This window comes from Saccostrea echinata, unplaced genomic scaffold, assembly GCF_033153115.1.
Source record: "Saccostrea echinata isolate AGI-Se365-2 ecotype Australia unplaced genomic scaffold, CSIRO_AGI_Sech_v1 ptg000045l, whole genome shotgun sequence".
Lineage (NCBI taxonomy): Eukaryota > Metazoa > Mollusca > Bivalvia > Ostreida > Ostreidae > Saccostrea > Saccostrea echinata.
In genome coordinates, this window is record NW_026889794.1 from 52365 (window position 1) to 68526 (window position 16162).

Below are 16162 nucleotides of genomic sequence, written 5' to 3' on the forward strand. Positions count from 1 at the left end.
TTTTGAATATTAATTTCCTCAGTAATACACCATACTGTGATAATCCTATTGCAGCGACTTTCGTCCAATTTTCCTCCAAGATTGATGCGGTGTCTTGTAAATTAAGTACACCCAAGATGATCAAATAATGATTTCTTTTCCCTTCGAAAAAATGCAATCAGTTCTTCGGGATGAAAGATAGAATTGTTATAGTTGCTGCTCTTTGGAATACTATTTCTGTAATAACTCTATTCAATTTTAATTCAAAAGCGCTTCGTTTCCCATTTTTGCTCATGTCCCTCGAGTGAGAGAAAATTGATACAGGGTTACCAGTTATTATACACATATTAAGCCTTGCGTGCCAATTGAACAAAATTTATTCATCCGCGGCAACTCTGGGACTACATTCGCGTGTTAAGATACAGACGATCAGCCATGGCGGACGACAGCTGCCCAGTATTCTATTGGCCTCGACGAAGTCGTTCGTCTCTCAATTTATTTTTGTCATTTTCTATGACTTTTTCCAGCTTTCCATCGGAAGAAAATGAAAAACCTAATGCTGTGTTACGCCTAGCACCTTTTTATTTGTCGACTTCTTCCGCTGAAATTTTTCACAATATTCCCGAATAATACCCATCTTTTGTCACGATATTTTTTTTCCAAAGGATTTTTGAGGATCATTGATTAATTAAAGTAGTTTCTGTACTCCACCACCTCGACTAATCTACAAACATAATTTGAGAAAATTATGTCGTAACTCAATTACGCACCGCTATGTGTCAATAACGTTTATATAACATAAAGACCAGTTTATTCACGGATGTCACTTTTCTATTGTAGGCCACTAAACGTTTCCTGACCATATAATAATCGTCAAACACCAGGTATGCGAAAACGTTCATTATTAATTACAAACTGGATTCATTTCTTATTTCTTTTTCTTTTGTTATGGTTGAAGAGTTATTTTTAATTCTAGTTAATGTCTCAGACTTCAAATGAGATTTCTTTGAATTTCTTATTCAGAACATGTTCCGAAGCTAAAAGAAAGGTCTAAACGTGGTAGAAAACAAAAAATAATTTTAAAAAAATTGATTCTATCATATCAAGAAAACTGGAACTCTGATTCCAAGACCATAAACTGAGAACAAACTTAACTCAAAATTTGATTTTGAATACCATCTTCCTGATTTTTATTGAATAAACTTGTTTAACAAAGTTGCAGGTTTGTATAATGTTCAGATACAATGAACTAAGAAAAATTTTGTTTTAGTTTCAAAATTATTTAACAATTTGACTCAAGTTTAAAGTCTTGGGGCTTGATCTTCAAATAAACGCAAAAAGAATCACATGTATTTGAACCGCCAATCCAATCTAATACCTCATTGATGGTGAGGAAATTTACATGTATATTCCACTGCTTTGAGGGAAAAAAAGGCCTTTATGGAAGCTCCAACTACAGCTATATTGCCCATTATACAAGAATACCATTATAATTCATAGTTGTAATCCATAATTGAATAGGATAATAGAAAGACATTTTTTGATATAGAAATTCAGAAAAAGCCATCAATTCTAGTTATGAAAGGGTTTATGTTTTCAAAATTTTAATGTAAATAGAATTTTTAAGACTAATATCAGCAATGATTCCAAGTTCTCTAAGAGGCTTTTCCATCACTCAAAAATGAAATCAATGCTTGACTTGCTAAGATCTTGTGAAAAACACTTTCCAGTCACTGCCCTAAAATAAAAATACTTCTCATGTTTTATTATATTTTATTTTATTTAGATACATATTCATGTCATATCGTTATGTATTTTATATGGCAATAAACATAAAAGACAACAAAATCATAAATTTCAACGATAATCATTACGAAATATTTAGTACATTTAATATCATTTAGGGTCATGTACAATATTTTACAATAAATTAAAACACTAGGTTTGCAACATAATAAATTACAGGGAATTTCTTTAGATATTGTATAATGTAAAGAATGAAAACATATACATTATGTTGACATTGCAATGGTATATATAAACTTAACAATCATGATAGGGAATAATGATATTATTATATAGCATTAAATATGATACTTGGAACAGATTTATTTATTTCGTGTGAACTTGCTATTTGAAATAACTAAAACTATAACAAATTATCAGTAATAACAAGAGCATACATTACAGGTAAAATTTGCTCTTTTATTTTTATATATATTTTTAAAAAAAAACCTTTCAGTTTAAAAATTGAAAAAAAAAATTGAACAGTTTAAAGGAAAGCACTGGCTTGCTAAAACATGTCTAGAAGATGGAGCATAAAAGAAAAAGAATGATCTGTAGTGATGAACTTGCTTTCCATACATCCGTGTTACTTGAATATGCTTTACAAATATACAAAAGCTAATATGATATTATTTTGAATCAGTGGTCGATCATATATTACATGTTAAGATAGAAACAAATATCGATGATAGATCTTATGAAATTGTTTACTTTATATGAGTGTGAACACATATTTATTCAATTAGAAGCACGTACAAAACAAATAACCGAACCATCGATCATGTAATTGTGACTTTGGAAAGGTGAGACATATTATCAGAAATAATTCCACGTTTTTGATGACATGAGTACATATCATCCGCTTGGATTGACCAGTCCTTTGGGTCGCCATATGCAGTGTGGGATGATGGGTACTGGTACCATGGAGATGTTTTCACAACAGGGACAGGTATTCCACCGGTCATAGGCTGTTTGTCGTACATTCTGTAAAAAATGAAACAATGAAAAGACATAGAACCATACATTTTAACCTTTAACAGAAAATCTAAATTATCCTTTTTTTCGTCAATATTTTAGAAAAATGGATTTTATCAAATACGAACCTAGGAGGTGTTCGATTAGAAATTGCTGAATGTATCACTGAGGCTGGGGTGGCGCCGGTAACGGGACTACTAGTTGAAAGCATACCACTGTCATTCTTATTTACACAGTTCACTTTTGGACTTTCTACGGGATCTGATCTAGGTGTAGAAATAGGACTGGGGTGAACATTCTGGTTTGACTTTGTACAATGCCATGACGCTGTATTGTTTATAACGTTTACCCGCGTGGAATTATTGTTGTATATATTCACAGGGGGACTTCCCATATGGTCCGAGTTCCTAGAGGATTGGAGAGACCTTGGACTAGCAGCGTTTTTAATCACGGAACTGTGATGTAATGGCATCGTTGCACTCATTCCCTGATTTGATCCAATATCAGACGGAGAACATATCACTTTAGTTTCTTTAAACAAAGAAGACGTCGTCGATAGACATGGATTATGCCCTACAATTCCATCAACTCCATTATACATGGCTGACGACCTTAAATCTACAGGTTCTAGTGACCCATTTAGTCTTGTAGGGAGTCTCTCGTTGCCATACTCGTATGCATATTTTCGATAATCGTTGTCATAGCGACCGACATCTTCACCGTAATGGACCTTTTTGGCAATGTCCAAGTCATAAGAATTGAATCCGTACTTTGTCACATCATAACCAAACTTTGTTGGCTGAGCCATCAAGTCTGAGTAACCATTGCCCGGATAAGCAAGAGTATGCTGGTACTGTCTATGAGGATCTAAGTAATATCCATTAGTGTAGGCGTGTTTTTCTGTGTCCGACAGACGATAACTGTCCGCTGTGGGATATACAGATCCAGGAAAACTAGCGTAACCTCGATAAATGTCGGGTTCGATCGGTGACGGATACGGGTATAAGATGTCGGGTTTGAAGTCTGCACCTTCGTATCCATTGTATTGTGGGTATCCCGCATATCCATTAAGCACCGGTTCACGAGCACACTTTCGCTTTCGACCCGGACTTTGTATGTAGTTTTCACGCACACAATTTTTTTGCTTTTTGTTTTTCACATTTTTCATTTTTGATGCAATTTCGTCATTAGGAAAGTCAAATCCTGAGCAAATGTCTAAGTCAAGCAATGGATATGGCAATTTGAACTCGTTTCCTCTCTTGTGAAAAAGATCAGCACCTTCATCATCACTAAAATGTGCCACAACAATACATAAATACGCAGGCGTTGATACATAGTAAATCAAATACAATAGATTATTTCATGCCAATTATTTAATTTTCAGAGTTGGAGGTAAACTTACGTTAGTTGTCTATGAGTGCAAATCACGAAATCAGGTTTGCTGTTTTTGTAGATAACCTTGCAGCTTGACTGGAGCCATAACCATCTAAATTCTTTAGTACACCAACGGTACGCGATTAAACCAGAACTACCAGTTTTAATCACTGGAAACAAAGATAAATAAAATTATGACAGGAATTGAATAGATTAAAGAAGGAGACTTAAGGCTCAAGCAACAAAATAATGAGTATCAAATTGTCAAAGTGACTAGTGTATGTACTGTACTGTGTTTGGTACATACGTACTAGGATTTACTAACTAAGTCCAACTACATTTGTACATGTGTGGAACAAGTCAATGTTAAAAATAAAACCACTATCAATAAAACATGTACCATATTTTTATTATCAATATTAGCCAACCGGATAATACATAATTGTTACAAAAAATACAAGAATTATCCAAATTCCTTTTACATAATATAAAGACATAGTCAATCACATGCAACTATTTATGGATCATGGATCAATTTTCACCCAACAAGAGAAATGTGTGACAAAGGGTGTCAGCTATGTACTGTATACTGACTGCTGGCGACAGCCTGGGCTTCCCTTGTCCTCGTCGGGGGACACAGATACCAGTAAACAAAGACAAGGTGAACCATGAAGATCAACTATTAGCTGCCAGGTTGATTTTTAACAGCAACTGAGAGCAAAGGATATGTCAAATTGTCAAACGTCTGTCTTTCACGATATTGCATTTCAGTTTTATTTGAAATTTAATTCATTGTTTAGGATTATAATACGCTGGCAGTGATAAAAGGGGTATTTCATAGAAATTTTGTGAGCATATTGTGGTTGAAATGGCAAGAAAACAATCTCAATTTTAAAAAAAGAGAGAGAAAATCTGCTTTAAGGATCTACGATATTGAAAAATTTCAACCTGGTTTTAAGATAATAAGTATTGATCATTTAATGCTTGAATAATATTAACATGAATGTGACGTTATCTCAAAGTTTTTGAAAAAAAAAACAAACTTACATTCCTGATGAGCAGATGAGAAATAATTGAGGTCATCTGGATGAATAAGGTCATATCCAGATTTAGTTGCCAATTCTCTATCTGAAAATCCAAACATGGCTTTTCCTCTGTAAAAAAGAAAATATTTAATGAGAAGTGAATATTTTTATATTCTCTGAAGTTTTGTCATCATGTACCATTTCAATTAAAAAAAAGGACATCGCAAAAGAGCAAATCCATTCCAATATCAATTTGTGCTTGTGTAACTTCCGTTACGTACGCACTCACCCACTACCCCCCCCCCCCCACACACACACACACAAACACACAATGCGTTACTACATCCCCTCCAACTTCGTTGCGAGGGTATAAAAAGGCAACAAACATATACTGGAAAATGTTGGTAGTCTTAATATAGCTTATTACTATGCAACTGTTAAAACAGTTATAGTTATCATCTATATGTAGGCCTAAATGTCTTTGGAAAAAAAATTACTTTCGGCTTTTTCACAATATAGTTCACATTTATGAAAAGCCCTTGTTATAGGTCATCAGTGCTATTGAAACTAACCTGTTAAAGCAAAAAGACAATGGAAAAATTTGATAAAAAAGTTTTACCTTTACAATGATATACAATATGTCATAAGCTGTTATATTCCTGAAATCGGAATTTTTGTCAGCCATAAACTCGGTCAATTTTTCACTCTTAAGCGGTAAGATATAAAACAAAGATAAGTTTGAATCTTTATCCTTGAAACTGTTTTAATAGAATGTCAAATAACCAATTTTGTCTTAAAGCCTCTTACATGTATATAATAATCTACATTTTGCACTTATTTGATCAAAATTGGAGTAAAATTAATCAAGTTTTGAAGAAATAAAGTAAATAACATGTATTTTACAAATTTAGTGTCATGCTTTATATAACCCTCTGAAATATTCATACACTGTTTAATGCCTGTCAAAATATCTAAAATCAAATATTTATATAAATGTTTTCAATGCTTTAAGTCTATTTTAATTGAATAAATAAAAATGGAATGAACAACATAACAACGTATAACAACTTCAATAAAGAATCTGATTTATGTTCTCTGCCATTACAGTTAAATTCATTTAGGTAGTACTTTTTAAGAAACTGAACATCAGTTTTCATTAATTTATCCTAAAATATAGTTTTTGGTTTGTAACTTAAAAATAAATGTAGATTTTAGAATTTCAAAATCATTGCGGACACTATATTTCATGAGCGCCAATTATATTAACATTAATCAATTTTTATTATCGTGATAAAAATGACAAATTCAATGACAAACACTGACAATTGTAGAAATACAGACAAAAGCTGAAAGAAAATAAGGAAAAGAAAAGATAAATCAGGAAACAAGAAAAAAGTTCTATGAGATGAAAAATGTTGATAAAGAGTAACGTCACCAAAATCAAAATAATGATAATAATAAGTCTTAAAATTCAAAAGAACAGAAAAAAGAAGAAACATTACAGAATGATAAATCTAAATCTCGTTATTGAAGGAGCAGTAAAGAAAGGGAGAAAACAGATACCGGATATATATAAGAACAGAAATTCAGCAGAAAAAGACAATTCGGAAGCAGTTTTGAGATGAAAATTGGTGCATGAAGATCAAGCTTAAAATTGGAGGATTCTGCAGCAGCAAAGCTGAGGCCACAAAAATGATACAACTGATGATGATGTCATAAGAGAGGAAGAAAAACATTTAGGTGACAGAGATAAGACCAGTGAGAACTTATTTTGTGTTGAAATTTCAGGAAGAAATACAATTGATGTATGTACATGTATATAACTGCAGATGTTAATTGCTATCATGATTTCTTTTTGGGGGTTTATTTCTCAGCTTATTTCAGGTCCGAATACAACAAACAACTTAAATGAATTAGTTATGATAAAAAATAAAATAAAATAAATATTAAAAATATTAAGATTCTTTGGAACGGTAAATTTTTTGTAGTGTCCGTAACGAATTTGTGATTTAATAGAATTTACTTTGCTTCTTTCAAAAGACGGTTTAGTACAATACATTTAATATTGAATAAATTCTATATGAGGAAAAGAAGGGAACTCTCACACAATATCTTGAGCTTGTTTACCTAATTGGTATTTTTTCACAGTTTTGTGACTTGTTGCATTGTGTGAACATTGAAGCAAAATTGCATAGTACCGTATAAGAGGAAATTTTAGCGAGACGCAAATTTAGCGATTTGTCCTAAACTTTGATATTTTATTTTTAGCGATTTTATAATGCTCACTTAATAAGCTATTACAAATAAAACAAAATTAATTTTTAGCGATATTCTATTTTAGCGATCTTAGCACTCTCGCTAATAATGCCAAAATTAAATCCTCGCTAAAAATTCTGCTTATACGTATTTGGATTTCAAAAAGAAGTTGCAATGAATTTGCAAAATTAATTATTTTTGCAGAAATTTCAAAAGAAATGAAATTAGTGTTTTCAATAAACTATTGTGTCCGCAACGAATTGATACAATACTATTATGATATCCTCAGAAATGTAAAAGGTGAAGATAACGAACACTAATCAATCTCCTAAATCCAGTAAACAAAACAAAACATAAATAGGACAAAAACACGGGCCGCTGGAACTACCAGAGGTGGGATCAGGTACCTAAGAGGACCAAGCATCCCCTTGAAGAAATAAACACAAATTTGAAGAAAGAAAAGCAATGAAAATCTAAATAAATTGTAATATTTCTTTTATTTTCCCTACTGTGATATTTTTAGTAAATATTTTTCACATTTTGTCATAAGTAGGTAAATTAGAATGGTTGAATCTACCATGAAGTGATTATAGCAAAGAAACAATCTCAGATTCATTTTTCTTCTAATTAAAGTAAATATACAATTATATTTCCTTTATGATAACTTTAAACACTGTGTCAGATACTGAAACACTATTATAATTTTAATTACAAATATAAAAAAAATTGGTTATAACATTATTACTATGGTAAGAATAGTATACATATACCCCTTCCTTCCTCTTCACATTGTTAGTCGGTTCCAAAAAAGTGATTACAGATAAATATTTAAAAATTCTACATACATGTCCCTTTCAGAAAAATCATAAGACTTTAAAGAATATTCAGTTTCATTTTTCAAAAATGTTGCCAAGCTGTGTAAAATACTGTGAAACAGCCATTTTATGTTTTTTCCCCTTTCTTTTAACATTTCAACAAAAAATGAACTTTAGATGCACGTGAGAGAAATATACAATTTTTTAAAAACTAGTTCATTTTATTACTATTTTTATTCTGATCTTTTGATGTTTTCGTAATTCTAAACAAAGTGTAGGAGGATATTATGTAAAAACGCATTGAAAATTACCTTCTCTTTCAGATTTTGACAATATGTAAACACGTTTAAATTAAATTTTTAGAGTTAGAATATTTAACTGCTTGTCTCACGAAAACTTGTGAAATTACTGTTTTATTAGGTTACAAATTAAGAATACATTACAACATATCAAAATTTCAACAAAGTTTAACAACAATAGAAGATCGCAAAAATATACGAAATGGGATCTGAAAAAAAATTGGTTTGATTTACAAGTACATAGTTGTCCCAAATATAAACAAACATATCACCAACAAAATTTAGCTGTGTCATTGTAAATATTGAGAGCTATGATCTTAAATTACTGTAGGTCGACCTTGAAGGCGTTACAAAAATCTTCATATTCATATAAGAGATCAAGGTTTTAACATGAAACTTAAAGGTTTTCAGAAAGAATGAGTTTGCTTTATAAGAGAACAAGGTTTTAAAAGAAAAAAAAAAAACACATTTAAGACTCCTCGTTATGAAAATGCGTATAACAAGTACAGAAATACATATTACCCTAACAAAAAACATGCTATAGTTTACTATATATAGTATCAAAGTTTTTACTATATTAAATCAAAGTATTTTACTATGGATTTTAGATTGTTATATTTTATGTTCTCCAATTTGAACATGCGCATTTTTTTTATATAACATGAAAATGTTATTTGTATATTCACATATTATTCCCCAATTTCATTGGTATGAAATTTGAGATTTTAAGCTGCAAAATCTCAGAAAAAGTTCTAGAGTAAAGTTTCATAGTAAATTAAAGTATAAAAGTACTAAGTATTTACTATAGTTATCTAGCAGATCTGAAGGAAACAATCGAATTTATGTAAGGCATTGCTAATTGCTGACATATTGATTCAGTCAAAAAATACCTCAATATCAATATTCTGCTTAATATTCTGGTGAAAGAAAATGTCATCTTCTTGCAAATTAAAAACAACTGAAAAAAACAACTACATTTGACTACGTTTGACTATGTAAGTTGACATTGTCATATCTGCATAGATATTACACAAACATGTTTGTATTCTAGAAAGCTGTTATGAATCATAAGAATATTTTGTATCTTAAATATATAAAAGAATAAAACCAGAATACAACTATAGAGTTACTTTCATGTTGTTCAGTTTATTTTTGAGGCAATAATTAAACTCTCCGTTAAGGAATCATTATAACTATTCACAAAGTGAAAGAAATATTTCTCACAAGAGGAAAATTTTACGCAGATAGAAATGAAAGAAAGCGTTAGTCCTCTATGTGTCATTCTATACATTAAGACTAAATGATCTAATTCAAAGCTGATACATGTATATTTCGATAGAAATGAAATTTAACTCATATGAGTTGCCTTATAAGGTTTTTTTTTACTAGCATAATTTTATTTATTACATATTTCAAACATGAATAAACATCTCATTTCAGGATAAAACGAGCCGGGAGATTTCCTAAAAGCCAGGGCTTGTATACTGCTTAACCCTCGAGTCCATATTTATTGTCGATTGTGACTTTATTTTTCCTGAAGAAAATAAGTATTAAATATTCTTTTTCTTTGTCTAGACTGTTTCTGTATTAATAGTATTTTGCAAATTAAAATCCTTGGTGTAAAAAGAAACAAAATATATACATAAATTGATATTTTGGGTTAGAAATTTGCTTCTGTGATTTGATTCAGTCTGCAGAATGACAAACTGTTTATTTTTAAGATAGATGCCTTCTTTATTCATCCAAACCAAATAATTCTTTTAAAAGTTAAGGGCATTTAAAAATAGAATTTTCATTTTTCCCCTCCAAATTTTGTAATGCTTATGGAACACTTCATTCAAAAGAAAAAAAGAACACAACAGTGCCTTGGACGGTCAGTATATATGATCTGAATTGTCATTCATCTCGCATTTCATTGCATTCTGAACTTGCCACTGTATTATAATTTGAGTTGTCTTCTTTCATAAAAGTTTCATGCAATTTGTAACAGCAAAGTAACAATTTTATTTGTTTGAACATTGTAAATAATTAATACCCAATATTGAGTTCGTAATTTGTATCTAACAGCTCGTAAAGTATTTATTATTTAGTCATCACATATCTCTTGCGTGATTGCTTTTTTTATTTTGTAAAGAATGTTCCTTCAGCAAGTTGGTTACAATTTCCAACACTTAACCAACACCTATCATGTTGAAAAAGACTAGACGATTTATACCGCTACAAGTCAACTACAAAGTCGTGACAGAAAACAATAGCGCGTGAGAAAAAACAAGGGTCACGTAAATTTTAATGTCAATTAAGACCTTCTTTACTACGAGGCGAAAGTTTTCATTCACAAAATGCTCATGTAACATTCCCGTGATCAAATTGCTAAAATGGACAGACAACAGGCGATAAATATCCCTAATTCATTCATAAAAATAACCCATCCTTCGTGTTTGTCCGACATGCTTGGACCCGTGAAAACTTCTATATAATACGGACAAGATAGAAACATGCAATATTAGATCGCTTGAACGAATCTTGACAGTGTAGCCATACGTTCGATGTTTGTAGTCGAAATTGGTTACACTTGTAGTATTTCGTCTTGATTTTCCCCATTTTTGACTTTTTCTTTCATTGTTTGACGAGTACATCCGGTTTTATTTTCACTTTACAGAATTTGATTACAATTTGCATATACGATACATATCTATGATAATAGTGAAGATTAACATTTTCTAATGGTTGAGTTTCAATGCAATTATCTCCACAGTAAACAGTCATTAATGTGAAAGTAACACTGTTTTTCTATATCAGATTTGACAGAATGTCTATTTAAAAGATTTTGACTGTAATCCAAAATTTCTCAGCATTATCTAGGGTTCATAAAATCTTAAATCCGTTTAGCATAATTAACTTGTTCCACTGTTAAATCTGTAAAGTCATCATCACATAATGATAACAGATATCTGATATGGTCAAAGTTATAATAATTCACCATTCGAAGGATACGCGATGTCAAAGAAAAATAAATTAAAATGACAACCAATATAAAATACAGAAATTCAAAGAAGAATTTAAAGGATCGTATTTTGGAATTATGTCATCGAAAAGATATGATTAATGACAAAGGTTACAGAAAGCAGCTTGCTGGTCTTTAAAACTGATATCTAAATCGCTGTTCCCTAGATTTAAATTTTGTAAACTACCCAACCTCTTTCCATATCAGCATTGAAAACTTCTGACCTCAAATTTGTAATATTTCTATAAAGTCTTCTTTTGTGGTATTTGGTTTAGAAATTGCACAATAGAACTGAAATTTCCATCTAATGAGTAATCTAATTTGTGAGGTTTGCGACCGTTGTTGTGTTTGAAAACAACCTTTTCTACAGATAAGATGAATGGATTTTTCCTGCAAGCACCTGTGCACGATAAAACTCATTAAAGGAACTTACTAGTCAAAGATGCTCAAAACAGAAAAAAAAATTCACTCGGACATGACCGTATTTCTTTTTACTCCGACAAATACTAAGAAAACACAATGTAGATTTCACTTGCCTATTGTCCATTGACATGGGAGAAAAATCCATCTTATGCTTGGACTTAAAAGTGAGTTCTCGTGATGGGATGTCCATAAGGGAGAGTGGACCAAAGGGACAACACGTAGCAAATAACGCCAGCTGTGGCTCATCCGAACGTGCATTCTGCCCATGTAACATTCGTATCCATCCACTGATTTCTAATGTCTGTAGAAAAATCCATGCATACACTGTATATTTATCATGTATATACATGTATCTCAAAGTTAAGCTGTGATTTCTTTCAATTTACATCACATCTCGAAAGAGATATTTGAGAATGACATGTTATACATGTATTTGTCAGGTTATGGAGATATGACTGCATATGAAATGCAAAGACAGTTGTAGTTTTTAACATTGAAAATGGTCAAAAACTTACAATAAATCCAGAGGTGTTGTCCAGCAAACATCTAAACCTAACAGTGAAAGATCTATGAAGGTGTCTAGAATTTTCTAAAACATAAAAAAAAAAATGATATCAAGAGATGCATATTTTGATAAAGAGAAATTCCTTAATGCACTTTTGTCTACAGGGAAAAAGTTAAAGAAGAAAAACAAATGGAAGAGCTATTGATGTATAGGATAAGATGAATATGATATTGTTTTCCATATTTTGTTTATTATGATATGTACATTGCTTTAAGCAGTCGCTGTATGCAATGAATGATACAAGTAATCAATATTCAATATTTATGAGATAATTCAAATTTCTAAACTTTTTTTCTAAACATTATTTTAAATGTTGTTATAGATACAGTATGCACCCTATAGAAACCAACCAGGCATCATGAGCTCGTGGAGGGACATATTGGCCTTATCCTGGGGAAGAGCAGAGTTCCAGGAAAGCTGACGTTTAAATTCCTCCCTGTCTTCTGAATGTATAAGCTCCATAACACTCTGGTGGATGATGTCCGACTAAACATAAAATGTATTTATGTTTTATTTCGTGTATAAAGTTAATGGTATGATCTTGCTTAAATTACTAGATGATTAGAATGTGTAACACAGGACTTTATTCAATTGATATCATTCACTTCAGATTTTATTCTTATATATACATGTATATCATGATTTTTACTTTTTCTATAAATACTACAATAAATACTACAAAATTAAAAATAAAGACGATTGTTGTTTTGTTCACGTATAAGATTTTTGAGATTGATCAAGTTCGTTATCGTTACTTTTTTTATTGTAAACATACATGTGTTGTTCAGTAATCTAAAAATATGCAAAATAAAATGAAAAAATGAATTGCATGCCTCATATATAACTTTAATTAAAGAGTACACACAGGGTAGCAGTGTTTCAGTTTCAAGCAAATCATTTCATATTAAAGAAATACAAAACGATCAGTGATTTACATTTTTTTTTTATAAAATAGAAGCCCTTTCTCTAAAAACAATTGCTTTAAATTTTGCAAAAATGTGAAATCATATTTCAAACTCTTAACACTGAGGTTGCATTAGGAAAAATCTCCGCTCAAAGATCAAAAGAGGGAGAAGGATTTAAATTTGCACGTTCATATCACCCAGTTGTAAATTTATGATTAGAAGATTTCCTTCGTTTTCAGCTCAATTTCCAGAGACTTAAAAGAGAATGGAACAAAGATGTTTATGACGATACAAAAACATTTAGGAAGATAATTACAGTCTTCAGAGGGCGCAGTTACATGACATTAAGTTAAATCATTTGGACGGTAAAAAGATATTACTTAAAGCGATTTTATCTGTTACTTCGAGGAGGATCGGAAAATTGAATTTTTGTTGGACAATACCGTTAAATCGAGCATGAGCAAAAACAATTCAAAGGGGTTGTCACAAGATCGAGCTCAATAACTAATCAATAGTAAGTGCATTACAATCATATGGAATACACATTACGATTTTCTTGAATACATGTAAGACAAATAACAAAAAATACAATAATAATTTTGGTCTTTTTTCTACCATCCAGGAATAACTAAATATGTTTGCGTTTATGTAGTTTTACTTTATTTATAGAAAGAAACCCAGCATTTAAAAAAAATCCGTATTTTATATTCATTTGCATTTCTTTATTTTTTAGGAAAAAGAAAAAAAATGTTTCTCTGATATATTAGTATGTCAGTATAATTCTCTCTCTCTCTCTAATTATATAAGGGCTAATTTTCTCTCAGTTTTCTCTCTCTCCCTATTTTTTCTCTGTATAAAATTATGAATGTAAACCTACCTGGTGGAATCCCAGGTACTGCTCTACGGTCCTGGAGGCATAGAAAACCTCTCCATCACATGTTATCACAACCATGAAGCCATATAACGCCTGTAAAAGGAGAAAGTAGGTAGATGATCTTATAGAAATGTTTCAAAATGCACTTCTTGTTTCTTCCATCTCTCTCGTATTATAATTAACTTTGAATAATTAATATTTTACCTTATCTTGATGACTTTTGCAGACTCTTATGAACGAAAAGTTTTGGTATGTACCATTGTGTTAAACTACTTGTATATCAATATTATCAAAGTTACCAAGTTTTCTGATTCCCACGATCCACATTAATTATAAAGCAACCGGATAATAAATGATGGTATCAGTAATCATATGTGATTTAAATTACATTAATTGCACCAATAGAAATATGGTAGTGTAGAAAATATCACCAAAAAAACTGAAGTGTCAACCCGAAATCCAGATATATTGTTAAATGTTAAGATATAATAAATCACAAACAAATCTTTATATACGTTAACAACTAATTAATGTTTTAAGATGCTTTATTTGAAAGATATTTCAATGCACGAAATAAAGTTAAATAAAACACAAGATAAAGCAGCATACAAACTACCCTTATAACCCCTTTCTCTACAAGTTGTTTTAGTAATACCTGTAAAATACTGTCTCCTTCTGAAAAACCGGGTTCATGAAAGAGATGGGATCTTCCAATGATATGATGGCTATCCAAGTTGTATCGGTCGGGTAAAACTGCTACAATAAAACAGTGTTTAAATCAGATGAGCTGTAAAATATTAATAATTTATTTATTCCAATAATAATTACATGTATATACTTTATACCGCATAATATCATAAAGCATCATTCTATATATACACCTAACTTAAATTCTATCTACATGTATTTTGAATTTTTTTTTTTTTTTTCGAAAAGTCCCTTTTGCTTCCTTTTTTATTTAAACATTATTTTATTCACAAAAAATGAATGGAATTTGGCAACAAGCATGACCTATTTTAAATTTAGCCCTCTCCTTACATTAAGTTAAGGTGGATACACACTTTTTTCATTACATGACAGAGTATTGTTTATCATTGTATTTGAGAATTGAGAAAAATATCTTTTTTCATAAATACCCTTTTTTTATTGATTTTTTTTATTTTAAAGAGGTTTGATGTTTGGTATTAATTTGCAGTCAAATTTTCAGGAATGCAGCCCCTCAAATACCACCATATGCATATCAGTACATCAAAAATATTGGAGGAAAACTGATGCAGTGGATGAATATCAGGTAATTAAATATATTGTGATTCACCAAAGATCCCAACCATATAAAGTTGTGCCATGTTCATCAACAACATTGTATTACCACTCCCCAAAGAAATACTGGGCTGATCAAATTTTACCAAGAGCGGATAAATCTTGTCTGAAATGAGGTGTAACAATTTAGAGTGTTTATACCTGAGAAAATTTTAACAGAAAGCGGTTTGTCATAATGCAATTAGATCAGATCTGGGAACGAAGTTGATATCTGGACAGAATATACCTTGTTCTTATATCAAATTATGCGAAAGATAAAAATGGTAGCTGACATTTTATCTACTGTGACAAACATGGTTTTGTTTGCTTCCTTGAACAGAGCAGTCGGGCCAAGAAATGGAAGGCCTTAGTTTCGCGCAGAGATAGACGCTTGTGTTTGTTCATTTAGACGGAAAATGTCCATAACCTCTTCCACAACCATTGAGAAATTTTGAGAACTAATTATCCACAATTTTTCAGAGAGTTGTCAAAGGTCAAGAATGAACTAAAGATACTCCTATCTAGTTTCCATGGCTTTAAGTTTATTTGTAAAGTTTGAGGTTATAGCGATAATGCAGTTTGTA

The 16162-nt window shown here is 31.0% G+C and overlaps 1 protein-coding gene across 1 annotated transcript in view; it reads right to left on the minus strand.

Moving 5' to 3' along the window:
- Nucleotides 1-2543: 2543 nt before the first annotated feature.
- The window catches only part of LOC133201586 (uncharacterized), a 52884-nt gene continuing 39265 nt past the window's right edge, over nucleotides 2544-16162 (minus strand). Inside the window, exons 4-12 of the mRNA XM_061337382.1 lie at nucleotides 14935-15035; nucleotides 14283-14372; nucleotides 12851-12986; nucleotides 12451-12524; nucleotides 12049-12236; nucleotides 5161-5267; nucleotides 4142-4283; nucleotides 2868-4028; nucleotides 2544-2748 (exon numbers count right to left, since the gene is read on the minus strand). Coding sequence (XP_061193366.1) covers nucleotides 2544-2748; nucleotides 2868-4028; nucleotides 4142-4283; nucleotides 5161-5267; nucleotides 12049-12236; nucleotides 12451-12524; nucleotides 12851-12986; nucleotides 14283-14372; nucleotides 14935-15035 — 2204 coding nt within the window. The remainder of the gene's footprint in view (nucleotides 2749-2867; nucleotides 4029-4141; nucleotides 4284-5160; nucleotides 5268-12048; nucleotides 12237-12450; nucleotides 12525-12850; nucleotides 12987-14282; nucleotides 14373-14934; nucleotides 15036-16162) is intronic.